The sequence below is a fragment of the Trachypithecus francoisi genome, unplaced genomic scaffold, assembly GCF_009764315.1.
Source record: "Trachypithecus francoisi isolate TF-2019V2 unplaced genomic scaffold, Tfra_2.0 Lachesis_group13, whole genome shotgun sequence".
NCBI classification, from domain to species: domain Eukaryota; kingdom Metazoa; phylum Chordata; class Mammalia; order Primates; family Cercopithecidae; genus Trachypithecus; species Trachypithecus francoisi.
The window spans coordinates 37,912,120-37,931,067 of NW_022681458.1; the positions used below are offsets into that span (position 1 = coordinate 37,912,120).

General features: G+C 38.6%; 1 protein-coding gene across 42 annotated transcripts in view; it reads right to left on the minus strand.

Annotated features, from left to right (window-relative positions):
• The window catches only part of ABI2 (abl interactor 2), a 114,828-nt gene that overhangs the window by 35,950 nt on the left and 59,930 nt on the right, over positions 1-18,948 (minus strand). For 10 of the 42 annotated variants that reach the window (XM_033230631.1, XM_033230641.1, XM_033230627.1 and 7 more), the window contains 4 exons: positions 11,093-11,190; positions 7,106-7,252; positions 6,194-6,318; positions 5,022-5,204 (listed from right to left, as the gene is read on the minus strand). In XM_033230631.1, the coding sequence (XP_033086522.1) occupies positions 5,022-5,204; positions 6,194-6,318; positions 7,106-7,252; positions 11,093-11,190 (553 nt within the window). The remainder of the gene's footprint in view (positions 1-5,021; positions 5,205-6,193; positions 6,319-7,105; positions 7,253-11,092; positions 11,191-18,948) is intronic. The other 32 variants (XM_033230650.1, XM_033230645.1, XM_033230636.1 and 29 more) reach the window with 7 other exon arrangements.

Here is an 18,948-nt window from a genome sequence, read left to right on the forward strand (position 1 = left end):
CAAAAGCAGAAAAGCAAACAAAACTATGATTAAGTTTGGAAACCTGTATCTAAATAGTTTGCTAATTAGGGCTGGTGCAGTGGCTCATGCCTGTAATCTTTGGGAGGCCAAGGCAGGCAGATCATTTGAGGTCAGAAGTTTCAGACCAGCCTGGTCAACATAGTGAAACCCCGATTCAACTAAAAATTAGCCAGGCATGGTGGCGTGTGCTTGTAATTCCAGCTACTCGGGAGGCTGAGGCATGAGAATCACTTGAACTCAGGAGGTGGAAGTTGCAGTGAGCCAAGATTGCACCACTGCACTCCAGCCTGGGTGATACAGTGAGACTCTCTCTCAAAATAAACAGTTTGCTAATTAATACTATTATTTCACTAAATTAAAAATCTGATGGGGTTTCAAAATCATCACAATTAATTAAAATTTATCTGCTCCACCCCCAAAATATAGTCACTAAACACTGAAAACTAAAATCAACAAGAATGACATTTGGGAAAGCAAGAGAAAAAAATGTTTTACACACAGTCTTATTCCAAAATAATAAATAATAATAAATGTAGTAAAAAATTTTGTTTAAAGGAAAATAAAGTATTTCAACAAAAGGTTAAATGACATGATTCCAAATCAAACACTTCTTTCATTTAATCAAAAAATCTACCATGAAAGCTACATTATTTTGTCTTAAAATTAAAATCTAAAAAATTTACAATCATGAAAAAAATTAAGATATAAAAAGAGGGTCAAAATATCTTATTTTTAATATCATCCCTAAGTCCATACACAGTTATCATCAGTTTCACTGTATTTTGCTCTCTTGAGAGTTCTTCCACAGCTAATGTCAACTGCAGACATGATTCCATAATCCATCAATTTCCTAATAATATAATCCACTCCCTAAACTTTACCTTGACTTCACTCCCACCTACATTAAGCTGAAAACTTTTTCTTACAGACAGAGCACTACAGCACCCATGAGAGAGTACACCAGCAGACAAGAGAGAAGGAGAGGGCAAGAGAGAAGACGAGGAGGATAAATAAGTAGGTGGAGAAGAAAGCAGAAAGGGGACGGGAAGCTAGAGGAGGAGGAGATGAAGGTGGAGGAGGGCAAGAGGATAGAGGAGGGGAAAGGAAAGGAGAAAGAGAAAGGGAGAAAGAGAGGAGATAAGTGAAGAAGAAAAAAAAAAACACTTTTGCTAAACCCAACAGGAAGCCAGAAGGCAAAAGAATCCATTGGAGCATTTCCTGGAGGTCAGCCTACCGGAGAAAAGGGGAGAGTAGAGGAGGGGGACTGGGGGAACAGATGATACCTGGCACACTCATGTACCCATGTGTGCCTAAGGTTATCCTGAAATTTTTTAATTCTAAAATAAACTACTTGAAACACAGTGAGATTAAGACTTATGTAATGTAGAATTTGATGAATGCTTGATTTGTTCAAATCTTCATGATCAAACACTGGAGTCATATCCTCTTCCAGGCTTCATATTTCTCAGTTGAATCTTACCATCTTTATTCTACTTTAATATTAGACGATCTTCTTGGTAATTTTAAGTAAAAGTATTAGAGGAAAAAAACACTGACAATTTTTCATCTTGTCTATTATTATAAAATGGTTTTACATGACTAAAACTGCTCTACAGGAACTCTGTAAGTTTATCAAGCTTAGATTCATATGGAGTCATACAGATTATAAGAGCACTCAAGGCTTGGTATAACATTTAATCATCTTACATGTGTCTCAAAAACCTAAAACTCAATTGTGTTATATAAAATCTTAAGCACTCAAGCTTAAACATAATCTGCTATCAATTGAGAAGCCTCTGTAACCATGATAAACATGAAAACGCACAAACGATTTAAAAGGCATATTTAGTTATTTGAACCACTGAATACAATTATTAGCATTTCAGTAATTAATCTATAACAAACTAATACAAACCTAGGATCAAGTTAAAAACACCTGGATTAACATCATTATGAATTTTATATAGTTAGATCTAGTCTAAAACCTCACATGGGCTGGGCGTGGTGGCTCAGGCCTTTAATCCCAGCACTATGGGAGGTGGAGGCAGGTGGATCACTTCAGATCAGGAGTTCAAGACCAGCCTGACCAACACGATGAAACCTTGTCTCCATTAAAAATACAAAAAATTAGCTGGGTGTGGTGGCTCACGCTTGTAATCCTAGCTCCTCAGGAGGCTAAGGCAGGAGAATCGCTTGAGTCCAGGCAACAGAGGTTGCAGTGAGCCAAGATCACCACTGTACTCCAGCCTGGGCTGTCTGTCTCAAAAAAAAAAAAAAAAAAAAAGACACTATTCACACTATTAATGAGAGATTTACCATTTGGGGTTTTAAAAATATATATACTTCATTATCATAAATCTAACGATAAAACCTGAAACTAAAAACTTCTAGAAGAAAACACAGAACAAAATCATTATGACTTCAGGTAAAGAGTTCTTAGATATGCCACCAAAGCACAATTCATTAAAAAAAAAAAAAATGAAAAATAACACTTAATAAAAATGAAGAATTTCTGCTATTTGAAATACATTAAAAAAAAAATGAACAGGCTGGGCCCAGTGGCTCACGCCTGTAATCCCAGCACTTTGGGAGGCCAAGGCGAGTGGATCACCTGAGGTCAGGAGTTCAAGACCAATTTGGCCAACATGGTGAAACCCTGTCCCTACTAAAAATACAAAAATTAGCTGGGCATGGTGGCAGGCACCTGTAATCCCAGCTACTTGGGAGGCTGGGCAGGAGAGTCGCTTGAACCTGCGAGGTGGAGGTTGCAGTGAGCCGAGATCACGCCACTGCACTCCAGCCTGGATGCCAAGAGTGAAACTTTGTCCTTCCGCCGCCCCCACCCCCGCCCCTGCCAAAAAAAATAGAAAATAAGCAAATGAATCACAAAATGGAAGAAAATATTTGTAACTCATAATCTATAAAAGACATATATTTAGAAAGTAAAAGAACTCAATGATAAGGAAAAAAAACCTTATTAAAAAGGTGAGAAGGAGCAAAACATTTGAACAGATATTTCACCAAAGAGGATATACACATAGCAAATAAGCACATGAAAAAAATGTTCAATATCATTAGTCATTATACAGCCATTTTGGAAAACAACTTGCCAGTTTCTTATAAAGTTAAAAATTTACTTATAATATAACCCAGCAATTCTATTCCCTAGGTATTTACCTGAATGAAATAAAAACCCAAGTGCACAAAAAAAACCTGTATGTACATGTTTATGGCAACTTTATTCATAAGCACTCAAAACTGGAAAAATCTAAATGTCCTCTGAGAAAGGGATAAACAAATTGTGGTACATCCCCATACAATACAACACTACTGAGCAATAAAATGTAATGAAATACTTAAACATGCAACAACATGGGTAATTCTCAAATGCATCTGGCCAAAAAAACAGATCAAAAAAGCTACACACCATATGCTTTCATTTATGTGTTATTCTTAAAAAGGCACAACTTTAGAGACAAAAAACACATCAACGGCTTACCAGGAGCTGGGAGTGGAGGGGAAGGACTGACTATAAAAAGGGGGCATGGAGGAAATTTTTGTGATGATAGGACTGTTCTATATCTTGATTGTGGTGGCAATTACGTGTCAGTACACCTTTGTCAAAACTCACATACATAGTATACAGGGTGAATTTTACTGTACATGAGTTATACCTTAGTAAAAAGAAAAAAAATTGCTTGGTAACTCAGATACTATATAAAAGAGACTACCCTGATGTAAATTATTAAAAGGCATTTACCTTGCTTTTTGTTTCAAAAACCACAGTTAATTATCCCCTCACACAACAAACGTTTATTTAGTGAACACTGAGCCAGACACCTGTTATTCAACTAATATTTAATTACTAAAACACAGACTCTCAGTTGGGGGTGATTTGTCCTTTCTGATGCATTCTTTATCAAAGCCGGAGCACAAGGAGATTCCTATATTTAACCAGTTAGTTTGGTCTAACAGTTGTATCTGTATCAAAAAACAGCCCATGTTTACATTTATCTACTGCAGAAAGCTTTTCTTTAAAAGTCATATAGAAGGAATCCCATACAACACCATCCAAAACCCACTTTGGCTAAAAGTGTCTTTTAAAACATGTAAAGATCTTATATATGTGTAACATGTATAACAGCAAAGCTGAATATAAATGCTATGAAGTTCTTTACTGGCAAGCGGAACACTACAGTGATTGATATGCTTTGAATCTGTGTCCCTGCCCAAATCTCATGTTGAACTGTAATCCCCAATGTTGGAGGTGGGGCTTGGGGGGAGGTGACTGGATCACAAGGGTAGTTTCTCATGGTTTAACACCATCCCCCTTGGAGCTGTTCTTGCAATAATGAGATCTGGTTGTTTAAAAGTGTGTAGCGGCCAGGCGCGGTGGCTCAAACCTGTAATCCCAGCACTTTGGGAGGCCGAGACAGGCGGATCACGAGGTCAAGAGATCGAGACCATCCTGGCTAATACGGTGAAACCCCCGTCTCTACAAAAAAATACAAAAAACTAGCCGGCCGAGGTGGCGGGCGCCTGTAGTCCCAGCTACTCCGGAGGCTGAGGCAGGAGAATGGCGTGAACCCGGGAGGCGGAGCTTGCAGTGAGCTGAGATCCGGCCACTGCACTCCAGCCTGGGCGACAGAGCGAGACTCCGTCTCAAAAAAAAAAAAAAAAAAAAATTATTTCTAATGACAATTTCCAAAAACTGTATATAAGACAGCTCCATATTAAACTTTAAAATCTCTAATAAATGAAATTCAAGCAATAAAAGAACATAAATTTATGCTACCCTATTGGAAAAATGTATGAGAAACTTTACCTCAATTTTCTCAGGAAATGCTAATCTCTGGTCACAGACTTTCTGGTTAGTACATTATTCTTATTTTTTTTTAATACAAAGTACAATCAACCAAAAACAAACAAAAATCAAAGGTGTAAGTAAGAGAATAGCCAGATGACTGGATCTGCCTGCCAATTAATAAGCAAATACTTACCTGTAGGGGGAGTGGAAGAAACAACAGGGGGAGCTGGAGAAGTGAAGCCATCAGCAAGGGTCTGGGCACCCCCAGCAGCAGCGTCTGGGGCAGTGGAGGAAGGGACAGTAGCAGGAACAAGAGGGGCAGGGGCAGATGCAGAAGTAGCAGGAAGGGGAGGAGTGCCAGCAGAGCCAGCAGGGGCTGAGGGGAAAGAGGAGTAAGAGGCAGCATTAATGAGGCAATCATATGAGGCAGGATTAGAAAAGGTATTAGAGTATTTAATGTTAGATATTCAGTGCTTAACACTAACCAAAAGAACAGAGTTTAAAAAAATAAAACTTATGTTAAAGGATTTCTATATAAGCAGCAAATAATTCAAGACACTCAGGATAATGTACAGATTTTTTCAATTCATTAAAAACAAACATTCCTTTTTATTTGAAAGCACTACTCCAGAAGAAAAGTGTTCCCCTCATATTGTTATTTCTAGCATAACATTCCGTAATACACTAAAAAGCAAGAGTTTTCCATTTTGAATTATACAAATCAGAAAACAGACATATTCCAGATATCAGGCAAAAAGAAAAAAATTTTTTTTAAAACACAAATCTTTACAATTTTTAAAAGGCATTATCTACTTGTTACTATAAGTAATTAAGTATGTAACATTGTATTAATGTATTTTGTGTCATGTTTTTAAAACTAAGTTTTAAGTGTGTATCTCCTCAAATCAAATAAGCAATTTTTCAGTTTCAGAGAAAAGAGGGTAACATTTTCAGAGACTACTAAATTCCAATACGTCCACTAAATTTAACTGTCAAAACTACTTTTCATTATCTGCCCAATCTTCTGTTACTAATATGATTCTCACACTGAGTTCCCACTGTGTCCGAAGACTGCACTGTCATAACACTAGCTGGAATTAAACTTGTAACTCATAACAAAGTGTGATCTGAAACCTCAAAGCAGCAACTGAGCCACATCACCAAAGGCATAAAGAGAAGTGCAAACTGAGCAAACACTTATAAATCACTAGATTACAAATAACAAATATATAAAGACTTCCCAATATTTATGATTCCTAAAGAAAAAAAAAATCCTGATTATGAAGAAAGCCCACCATAATTAAATCACAAATTGAATCAAATTCAGAAAGGAAAAGTGAAGGTGAGGCACCATGAATGTTTTACCTGGAAAGACACTGGGAGGAGATGGAGTAGGAACAGCAATAGGAACCCCCACACTACCACTTCCACTGTTCTCTCGACTGCTGCTCCGACTACTTGGGTGGCTCCCTCCACTACTCCCACTGCTGCTAAAGAAATAAGAGCCACCAAAACATGAGTATTTATAAACAGTAAGAGATCATCAGCACTTCCCAACATTTTCTGAGATGAATGTAGCTACAATAAAGGTAATTCAAAAGCGTTCCACTTCAAAAAAAAAATTTCCTTGAGCTCCAAGTCAGTGACAGGTTAAAAAAAATGTGTGTGTGTGTGTGTGTGTGTGTGTGTGTGTGCGCGTGTGTGTATTTCTTAATAAAGTTGAGGGAAAAGCTGAGTTCAATAAGCTTGTTTTGACATTTTGAAAAAATTATCCAGAAATGTAAGTGATAAATGTTGAGGTTTAACACATTAAAACAATAAATATTGCCTTATTCCAGTTTAATGCCTATCTGAAGAAACTTCTTTTATAATAAAAACATCTTCCTAAACAGATTTGAGTAATTTTAATTCACAATCATACTTTGATGTACTATCCCATATGAATGTTTTATTATGTATAGTTTTTCATCTGTAAAGTTCCACCAAAAAAACAACCTGACATTTCCCACATTTGGTCCATAATTTTTTTTCCAGATCAACTGAACTCTTAAAACTTGGAGAGAAGTCTGCACTTTGAGATGTCTGTTCTTTATCAACTTCCTGACTGCTCAAAGTTACATCAGAACATGAGGAGAGAGAGGTGAAATCAGATGAGGTTTGGGAGAGGAGAGTGAGGAAAAGAACTTAGTGCTTGGAAAATGAGAGATTTACCTGAAGTAATCTGAACAGATTATGGTACTATGACCATCACATTTTGCACTGAGGTAGAGAAAATACCTGTAAGTTCGATTTCTTTGATTCACAGAAGCTGTCCTCACAGGGCTCTGCTGCGAGGGAGCCATATTACGGGTTGGGCTAGGTACGTAATCATTTGGTACCACTGGAGGACGCACTGGCTCCAGTGTGCGATAGGGGGAGTGCCGCCTACAAAAAGAAGAGCGTATGTATTGTATGATTAAGCAAGTTTCGGCACAATAAATTCAAAGAGTTGCCAGCAGTGAGATACAATTTGTAATCAGAGATAGGAAATGTGTTTTAACATAACCCAGCTACCAATTTCAGTCTTTACTAATGTATCACTTCTCCACTATTATGGTTTTGGTGAATATTGTTATTTTTCAGTCTCCAACCTCATTTCCCTGTGCTAATGCAATTTTGTTCATTTATTCTCAAAGAGCACAAAGGTTCTCTACCATTTAAGCCAATGTTTCCCAGACCCTACTCTCTTCTTAGAAGAGTTGGAATTCTTTTTTTTAGTATCATATTGAAGTTTCCCAACTGTACTTCATGAATGCACTAATTATTCTCCTCTCCCTTCTCTCCCTAACCAAAGCTATTCAAAGACAGGAACCACAAATCTAGATTTCGGATCTATAACCCCCACACTGCTGATCACTACTAGCCATAATAACTCATTTCCCTTTCTATATACCAAACACACAGAAATTAAAGTACATCTGTATACAAAAATACACACTTTAATCTCATCTTCCATTCTCACTTTCTCCCTCAACTTTCACCTTGATCTCTTTTCTCTTTCCCCCCTCAGAGTTCAACATTTACAAAGGTGGGGGGAAGCGAATGACCACCACAACAGCCTTTCTATATTATTTACTTTGAACTGTAAAATACAAATCAGACTGGATTTTATTAACACATATTTCCCATCTAAAATTTCCTCATAAGGAGGATGAAAAGAGAAAGAAAGGAAATATGACAGGAAACAGGATGCACATGGGGAAATTAGTGATTATTAAATTAGTTCTCATTTCTACTTAGGTTTCCAAATTCTTTAAGATAAACAGTCAATTGACATATTTTAGATGAGATCTTGGTCACTAAAAGAATAAGAACTGATCAAGATGTGAAAATTAAAAAGCTTTCTTTTCCTGAAATGATGTTGCTCTACTGACTTAGGTATGGATCCCAGAGTTCCTTTAACTGTTGCTCTCCTGGGGCACTCAAGTTATGGATCACTGATTTTGGATGAAATCACTTTGCAATTTACTCTCCTACCCTTCAAAGTCTCCTTACATAAGTATATACATTGGTAATTAAAAATAAAATAAGGGACACTGGATGAAATCTTGGGTCAAAAGAGGAAAAAGTAATGTCAGGACTTTGGATTTAAAATACTAAAAGGAAGTTCCAGCATCTCTTAAATTATAACGCAATGGGAAACATTAATTTCTCCAACATCTAATTTTCAGACAATTTTTCCTAGGCAATAAAAATGTTTTGTTAGCTGGGCGCGGTGGCTCAAGCCTGTAATCCCAGCACTTTAGGAGGATGAGACGGGCGGATCACGAGGTCAGGAGATCGAGACCATCCTGGCTAACACGGTGAAACCCCGTCTCTACTAAAAAATACAAAAAACTAGCCGGCCGAGGTGGCGGGCGCCTGTAGTCCCAGCTACTCAGGAGGCTGAGGCAGGACAATGGCGTGAACCCGGGAGGCGGAGCTTGCAGTGAGCCGAGATCGCGCCACTGCACTCCAGCCTGGGCGACAGAGCAAGACTCCGTCTCAAAAAAAAAAAAAAAAAAAAAAATGTTTTGTTGTGGCCAGGTGCAGTGGCTCACACCTGTAATCCCAGCACTTTGGGAGGCCAGGGCAGGCAGAGCACCTGAGCTCAGGAGTTTGAGATCAGCCTGGCCAACATGGCGAAACCCCATCTGTACTAAAAATACAAAAATTAGCTGGGAATGGTGGCATACAACTGTAATCGCAGCTACTCAGTAGGCTGAGGCAGGAGAATCGCCCGGAGGCAAGAGAATTGCCTGGGCACAGGAGGCAGAGGTTGTAGTGAGTCAATATTGCACCACCACACTCCAGTGAGACTGTCTCAAAAAAATAACAAGTTCTGTTGCATCCAAGTAAAAATTCTTTGATAACTGAGAACTATAGAGTGAAGGCAATGACAAAAAGATTTTTTTTTAAAAAAAAGCAAAGGAACAAAATGTGGTGACAAGGCAAAGACTATGTGGAAAAATAGGTTATAGCCATCAACTAGCAGAGTGGGTCTCAGCAACTGTGGTCCCCAAGGATCCTGCAGAACCACTACAAATATACAAGGAAAACAAACACTGGTATATGAGCAAATCTTCAAAACTTGAGAACACAAAGTTTCATTTTTCTAGGGACTTTCTAGGGACTAAGTAGCTTATCTTACTAACAATTTTGATTTAAAACCCAACAAAATCTATAAGGCACTACACATGATACAAATGTAAATGCTTCCATAGGAAAATAAAAAGAGTTCCTCTTCATCTCTCTACCCTCACCCCTGGCACCATTATACACTACTATGCCATCTACATTCTACCTTGAAGTTTAAATCTTATTTGATCCACTAGATTTTCTCTCTCTCTAAGCAGAATTATTTTGTCTACCCCTAATAAAGTCATCCTATTCCTGGCTGGAATTTATTTTTATTCTTTGGTCTCCTACTGTCCTATTATCCCTCTTTCAGCACTATCCTCCACTGAATCTCAAATCAGTTTGTCCTATCCTGATTCACAGTGCTTGACTGGGTTTTGGTTTTTTGAAGGTTTGTGGTTGTTTTGTTGTTGTTGCTGCTGCTGCTGCTGCTGCTGGTGGTGGTGGTGGTAGTGATGGTGGTGGTGGTAGTGGTGAGGGAGCCAAAAACAAGACTGTCAATTAAAAACTTGTTTAGCATATATCATAAAGCCAATGGTTGTCAAAACATTTTGTCTTTGTCTTATACATTTTTAAAAATCCAATTTGTGGTACAGTGACCCTGAAAAGTTGATAGAGGACAAATATTACCCCCCCTTTTACAGATGAAAAAACTGAATTCTCGGCAGCTGACTATGCAGGAACTATAAAGTTACAGCACGGCTGAAACAGAATTTTAATCATCTGGCTTCTGGGCTATACTATGCCAACCTAATCATAAATCTCAATCACAATAAGCCAAGTTGATAATACGTTGCTCTAGAAGAAAAAAGTCAAGCTTTTCCATTAATTGGTCATTTTTGCCAAATGTCAAATCTAGAGCCAAACTCTGTAGGACCAAAATAAAGCTCCATATTCTTCTTCTTCTTCTTCTTTTTTTTTTTTTTTTGAGACAGGGTCTCACTCTGCCACCGAGGCTGCAGCACAGTGGTATGATCACGGCTCACTGCAGCCTCAACCTCCTGGGCTCAGGTGATCCTCCTGTCTCAGCCTCGCGAGTAGCTGGGGCTACAAGTGCATGCACCACCATACCCAGCTTATTTTTGTATTTTTCGTAGAGACAGGGTTTCACCATGTTGCCCAGGCCGGTCTTAAACTCCTGGGCTCAAGTGATCTGCTCACTTCCGTCTCTCAAAGTGTTTGGATTACAGGCATGAGCCACCACACCTAGCCTAAAGCTCAATATTCTTGTAAGTTTTACAGAATTTTATAATCTACACAGCTTAAAATGGATAGTTGGAGTTAAACTGTAATATAAAAGACTATATAAATTTTCTGAAAGAAAAGGAATTAAAATTAGACTGCAATTTACAATAAATCATGAACTTGGGCTAGGATTTTATCTCAAATTTTAAATTCACTAGAAAAACAATTTCTAAAAGAATCTTTTTGAAGTATAAAAATGTGTTTCCCAAGAGAAGAGAAAATTATACACACAATAATCCTACAAAGAAAATGTTCTCTCTTCAAATACTCAAAAAATAATTTAAATATATGTTGTATATTATATTCCTTTCTAAACAATACTACATGAAATGGTTTTCAATTACTACTTAGTTATATACTCACCCAAGTGTCCCTTTCCCTGACATAGGGGGACTAGGGGGCTTCTGAGTTGGAGGTGTGGTACGCGGCAGCCCACCCATCTTCATGTTCTGGGTACTCACCTAAAAAATTTTAAGGAAAACTCAACTTGTATGCAGTGAAATAAAGTGCCACTTTCGGGAAATTATGCTACACTACGTAACAAAGGAGGGGAAGGTTTAAATACAGGGAAAAAATTAGAGGCCATGCATTTCATATGCAATTTCTACTCTACTATTATTCTACAGTTGTACTCAAAGGACTCTTCCTAACGTGAGATTTTCAAATCATTATAAACTTGTACACAAAGACTTTATTTGCCATTAGGCCATCACACCAACAGATCACTGGTTAGACTATTTGATATTACATTCAATTAAAATTAAATAGAATAACTACAAAATTTTAGTTTTAATAAAGAGTAACTCAATCAAAAACAATAATGCTTTTAAGCAATTCCTTATTTTTAAAGATAACTTTCTTTTCTTTTTTTTTTTTGAGACGGAGTCTCACTCTGTCACCCAGGTTGGAGTGCAGTGGCACGATCTTGGCTCATTGCAACCTCTGCCTCCCAGGTTCAAGCAATTCTCCTGCCTCAGCCTCCCAAGTAGCTGGGACTACAGGTGCAAGGCACTACACCCAGCTAATTTCTTGTATTTTAGTAGAGACGGGGTTTCCCCGTGTTGCCCAGGCTGATCTCAAACTCTTGAGCTCAGGCAATTCGCCAGCCTCGGCCTCCCAAAGTGCTAGGATTACAGGCGTGAGCCACTGCACCCGGCCAGTAACTTTCTTTAGATAGCAATCTTATAAGGAAAATATATTTCCCAAATAAAAATATGCAACTATGCATATGATCCACTATAACTAGAGAATATAAAGATAAATCATATAATATACACAGAAAATTTTAGTTTTTAAAATTGTGGGCCAGTCTCATAAGTCAGATTTAGTTAGTATCTTCTTATGAGGGAATCACCTCCCTGAAAACTGCTAGAAGTTCAAGCCAGGTTCCTAAACATCTGAACCAGAAAGTTAAGGCTGAAGTATCCCATTCAACTGGGAGCAGCACAAGGGCCACAGGCAATATCCTAGTTCCAATGGAAATTGAACCCACTCAGGCCCAAACTGAAGATGAATTCAGGCATGAGAAAGATGTAACATAGCTCTAAGTCAGAGCTGGACCATAACTCCACTCACTATTCTATCTCCAACTGAAAATGCAAGTGTGGGAAAGATGGGTAATCTGGGAATAATGCAGGTCACCAAAGGAGTACGTCAGCACTTACACAGAAAGCCCTGGCTATCTCAAAAAGCTAAGAAAAGTCACTCACAAGTGTAGTTCAAATGCAGTCTCAAGAGACTACCAATGGGTTAGTGCTCACCACACAGGTTCATATCTGATCCTATTTTAAGACCCTAATATTCAAATAATATTTGAATTGCCATCTTCGAAATATATTTTTAAAAAGGACCTCAACTTTTCTAAAAATAATGTGGCTAGACTAGTCAAATTATACTTCCTAAATAAAATTGCAAGACATTATACCATTGAAACCAGAATACATTCATAACTGTAATTTCAGAATATAAATTTTCAGAAAGCAAATCATAATTGTATACAGAAAAGTGAGGCTATCAAAACCAACCCTGGCTTAAGTGGAATTTTTTAAAATCCTAAAATACTACTTGTTATTTGAATAGGCAAGAAATACTATCTCAAGAAACAAATTCTTCAAATGAATAGCCCAGTGAACAAGTTGCGTGTGATGTTAAAACAATCTTTAATGACAAATGATACCTTTGAAATGTCAATATTTTAAAGTGAAGCATTTATCTGTAATCCTTTTGTTGTTGCTTTTAAACAATAAAAACAAACATTATCAAGTAAGAGTAAAGATTAACTTATCCTTGCTCTCCCTCTCATTAATAAGCAGAGGGTATACTACTCGTATCTTAAAATGAAAACGCCAGAAAAAGTTTTTTTTAAAAAAATCAATCCACATTTGGGGAAAATTTTAGGAGCCATATAACAAATAATGAATAGCTTTTAAAACTGCGTATCTTAATTTCTGAAACCAGAAGATTTTTTTAAAGTAGTAACCAAAGTCCTTTAAGCTCAACCTTAAAAAACATAAAACCCAAAGTTACTTTAAGTGATGAGGGAGAAGTGAACCAAACACTAAAACTACATCAATCTGCTAGAAACAGGAAGGAAAAGGAGCAGGAATTTAAGAGAGAATTTTATTCTATACATGGGATAGCTAAAATATTTGAAAAGATCTTTCCAACTTCTATTTGTTTTAGGTTTTGGTATGCAAGGTGTTTTTGTTTAAATTGCAGTATCTTCTGTAAGTCTTTAGACCTACCTCCCCCCCCCAAAAAAACCGGCATAAAATAAACAATCTATATATTAAAATCTGGTGGACATTTATTTTTTATTTTTTGTTTTTATTTATTTATTTCTTTTTGAGAGGGAGTCTCGCTCTGTCGCCCAGGCTGGAGTGCAATGGCATGATCTTGGCTCACTACAACCTCCACCTCCCGGGTTCAAGCAATTCTCCTGCCTCAGCCTCCTGAGTAGCCGGGATTACAGGTGCGCCACCACGCCCAGCTAATTTTTGTATTTTTAGTAGAGATGGGGTTTGGCCAGGCTGGTCTCAAACTCCTGACCTCAGGTCTCCCAAAGTGCTGGGATTACAGGCGTGAGCCACCACGCCCGGCCGACATTTCTATTAGTATAACTTGGTACATTTTATGATCTGTAGAATCATCAAATGACTGCATTTATTTGGTTAATGGGATTGGATGACTAACCTAAGTCACTTAAGAAACAGGAGTCTCTGTAGAATGTTCAAACAATCTAATTTTATACCTCACTAATATTTCATTAACTTTCTATTGAAAGAATTTTTTTTTTTTTTTTTTTTTTGAGGCGGAGTCTCACTTTGTCGCCCGGACTGGAGTGCAGTGGCCGGATCTCAGCTCACTGCAAGCTCCGCCTCCCGGGTTTACGCCATTCTCCTGCCTCAGCCTCCCGAGTAGCTGGGACTACAGGCGCCCGCCACCTCGCCCGGCTAGTTTTTGTATTTTTAGTAGAGACGGGGTTTCACCGTGTTAGCCAGGATGGTCTCGATCTCCTGACCTCGTGATCCGCCCGTCTCAGCCTCCCAAAGCGCTGGGATTACAGGCCTGAGCCACCGCGCCCGGCCTAAGAATTTTTCAATATTTCCTCAAGGCAGCTTTTCCCTTGTGAAAAATGTTTCTACATTAAGTAAAACAATAAACATGCTATGCAGAATATAAATATTGCCATCAATTTTGAAGAAAACGAAGAACAGAAATCAATGCCAAACAAAATAATTTTTATAATAGGTAAAATCTATATTATAAAGTTAAACTATATTTCAGAACTAAAATAATTTGGTAAAAATAAAAATACATTTACTAGACAGCCATCATGATTGATCCTAAAAAAACTATTTTAAGGGAAGTATTTAAGAGATAAAACATTTCCTGACAAGTAGCAAAACAGATGAGATCTCTATGTGCTGATGGAGAGGAACTTAACAAGAGCAAGAGCGAGAGAGAGAGAGAGAGAGAACATATACCATAAACTCAAGACAAGGAAAACAAAGCAATCCTGCAGCCACTTCATAATAGCAATTTCACTTGAAATATTTTTTAAAGTTACAAACACAGCAGAACTATCATCAGGCACATAATAACAGTTTAGGGAATCAGAACAATACTCTGGTGGCTGATACCAATGATAATTTCGTTATGTACTTTTTATTCCATAAAATGAAAAGTCCTCAAGAGCTAAGTGAAGCAGGTATTAGGTACAAGAAAGAAAAGTTGGAAAAGTCCCCACTTTTTCCCTACCAGAGAGAAATCTCCAAAATAGAAGAAATATTTCATTTAGGTGATGAAGGTTAATGCATGGCCACAGTTCAAACACTTTCCCACTGGGCCATGATGAAGGAATGCAAATACCACCAGAGGTAGAAGCAGTTCCTTTATGACCAGGCCTTGGAGATCACTACAGCTGGCACCATCCATTAAGCCAATTATTGTGACTTAATGCCTTTTTTTTGGTTTTTTTTTTTTTTGAGACGGAGTCTTGCTCTGTCGCCTAGGCTGGAGTGCAGTGGCCAGATCTCAGCTCACTGCAAGCTCCGCCTCCCGGGTTTACGCCATTCTCCTGCCTCAGCCTCCCTAGTAGCTGGGACTACAGGCGCCCGCCACCTCGCCCGGCTAGTTTTTTTTTTTTATTTTTTAGTAGAGACGGGGTTTCACCAGGTTAGCCAGGATGGTCTCGATCTCCTGACCTCGTGATCCACCCGTCTCGGCCTCCCAAAGTGCTGGGATTACAGGCTTGAGCCACCACGCCCGGCCTGACTTAATACTTTTTCTACAATGCTCCTACGTATCCTGCTCTGCCTTCTTTGGTACATTCAATACCTCCTTGAATACTGATATAATATTCATTACAAATATCATGTCTGGACAGCCAAGTATCTCTAATTCATAGAATACATCACCTCTGCTATGAAATCTCCCATTAACAGATGACCTACTACAACAGAACAGTGGCAGACGCATCCTAAAATGTTGTATGTGGTATACCCCTCATCTATTCATCTCCTACCAGACCTCTAGGTACAAGAGTAAAGGCATGTGGGAAAAAAAAAAAAAAAGGGGGGGGGAGCACGTGGGGAAAAAAAGGAGACAAAATGTCTATAAAATGATTTATCTGCTTTAAAGGTATTTTGAAATAAATAAGACTCACATGCTTAAAATAAAAAGCAATGTCTGACTGGGCATGGTGGCTCATGCCTGTAATCCCAGCACTTTGGGAGGCCAAGGAGGGCAGATCACCTGAGGTCAGGAGTTCGGAGACCAGCCTGGCCAACATGGCAAAACCCTGTCTCTACTAAAAGTACAAAAATTAGTCGGGCGTGGAGGCAGGTACCTGTAATCCCAGCTGCTCAGAAGGCTGAGGCAGGGAGAATCACTTGAACCCGGGAGATGGGGGTTGCAGTGAGCCATAGCACCACTGCACTCCAGCTTGGGTGACAGAGTGAGACTCCATCTCAAAAAAAAAAAGAAAAAAGAAATGTCTACAGATTCTATAGAAATTAAAAAAAAAAAAAAAAAAGACATATCAATGTGAGAAGAAATTGTTAGGGAAGGTTTCATAGAGAAAAACCAGCTCAGGTTTTTCTCTATGAAACCTTCCCTAACAATTTCTTCAACTTGTTAAGTTTTAAAAGAACAGGATTCCAGACTGGGCAACACAGCAAGACTACGTCTCTTAAAAAAAACAAAAAAAAAAAACCAGCCAGGAGTGGCTATAATCCCACTACTTGAGAGGCTGAGGCAGGAGGATCACTTGAGCCCAAGGATACAGCGAGCTACCATGCCACGGCACTCCAGCCTGAGCAACAGAGCAAGACCCTATCTCTTTAAAAAAAAGAAAAGAGAATTTAAATATACAAATAGAAGAGGGGAAGTGTATGTAGGTTGTGTCTGTATGTGAAATAGTGAGGATGAGAAAAAGCTGAGGTCAATCACCTCTGGGCCTTCATTCTCTGTCCAGTTTTGTTCCCCATTATAGTCCCATGTAGTACATAATTCTTTGGCTTTCTAGAGACCTCTATCCCTCTCTTCAGAGGGATATATGTTCCTATTTCAATTCCTAAGGGAAACCAGGAAAAGGACGAGAAGATCCTCTGAGGAAAATCAAAGTTGAAACCAGGAATTAGAGTATAAATTCAGGACAGAGGTTAAGATTTTTAGTAAAAGGGTTAAAAGACAAACAAGCCTATCAAGTCGAGAGTCCAATAATAAAACACAGAGTATAAGGGAACATAAGATTAGGAGTAAGAGGAAAGAGAAACAGGTAAAGAAAGCAGAAGAAAACAAGAGAAATAAAGATGGACAAACTCCTGCTTGATTTTGAAAACAGATTCTAACAACTGGCTTTTGTCAAAACAGAATTGATGGCTTAAGGTTGGAACTTATAGTCAAAACAGATGGGTCTCTTGAAGGTTGAGCTTTTCTTTCAGGTGCTGTATCGGATAAATTTTTAAGAGTGCACCTTCAACTGTACCTGAAAGCTAGAAATGTAAGAAGAATTTATCATATTTCTGTAAGGAATGACAAATACTTGCTAAAAATAGTACTCAAGTGAAAACAGTCCATTTTTTAAACATGGGGCTAAATGATGGATCTTCAAGATACTAGGCAAAATTTTTAAAACTATTATATTCTTAATTTGCTGGCTGTAAAACCCTTAAGCCCTGCTCATCAATTATTAAGAATCTGAGCTGGGCACAGTGGCTCACGCCTGTAATCCCAGCACTTTCGAAGGCCGAGGTGGATGGATCACAAGGTCAGGAGTTTGAGACCAACCTGACCAATATGGTGAAACCCTGTCTCTAGTAAAAGTACAAAAATTAGCCAGGCGTGGCGGCAGGCGCCCATAATCCCAGCTACTACGGAGGCTGAGGCAGGAGAATCACTTGAACCCGGGAGGCAGAGGTTGCAGTGAGCCAAGATCGCGCCACTGCACTCCAGCCTGGGCGACAGAGCAACACTCCATCTCAAAAAAAAAAAAAGAAAAAGAAAAAGAAAAGATTCTGCTTGGGCGATGTTCAACTGAAATAATACGTTAAGAAACAAAAGTTTTTATTCCTTTTGATTAAACTAATATGTTTATTTTTAAAATACTTAAGTTTAGTTTCATTAGTGACAATTTTAATGTTTTCAACACAAAAATTCATTACAAACACATCATACTGACCTCAGTAACAGGGTCTTAAAATTCTTTTTACTACTAAAAGAGTACTGGCCAGGCATGGTGGCTCACAATTGGGAGGCCAAGGTGAGAGGATGGCTTGACCACAGTTCAAGACCAGGCAGGCCAACACAGTGAGACCCCATCTCTACAAAATTTTTTAAAAAAAATATCCAGGCATGGTGGTGCACGCATGTACTACCAACTACTCAGGAAGCTGAGGCAGGAGAACCACTTGAGTCAGGGCAGTCAAGGCTACAGCAAGCCGTGATCACACCGGTGCACTCCTAGGGGACAGAGAGAGACCCTGTTTCCAAAGAAAAAAAAGAATAGGGAATAGGAACCAGTTCAAGGTACATTCCACTTTTATATGGCCTTAGGTATATATGAAAACACCTCCAATATGGCACTCTATCCACTGACCTTGTACGTCCTTTGTTGTAAAACTATTACCATACTGTTATTTTTTTGTTTTGTTTTGTTTTGTTTTATTTTTGTTTTTTGAGACGGAGTCTCACTCTGTCGCCCAGGCTGGAGTGCAGTGGCACGATCTCAGCTCACTGCAAGCTCCACCTCCCGGGTTCACGCCATTCTCCTGCCTCAGCCTCCCAGGTAGGTGGGACTACAGGCGCCCACCACCTCGCCCGGCTAATTTTTTGTACTTTTAGTAGAGACAGAGTTTCACTGTGTTAGCTAGAATGGTGTCGATCTCCCGACCTCGTGATCCGCCTGTCTCAGCCTCTCAAAGTGCTGGGATTACAGGCGTGAGCCACCACGCCTGGCCTATTACCATACTGTTTTTAAAAACCTTATGAACTCTTAAATTTGTAACTTGACTGAAGAAAAACAAAAACAGTTAATCCAAATTTCAGATGACAAGAACCATTAAGCATCAAACATGCTGTATAAAATAGTAAAAGTTAAACTCTTAAATAAGGAGGTCTCTTCTGAGTCAAATCCCACACGTCTGGTCCTAAAGTATGATGACTTTCTCTAGAGTCTGTCTGAAAAGTATAAAAAGTATGACAGCAATGGGAGCAGC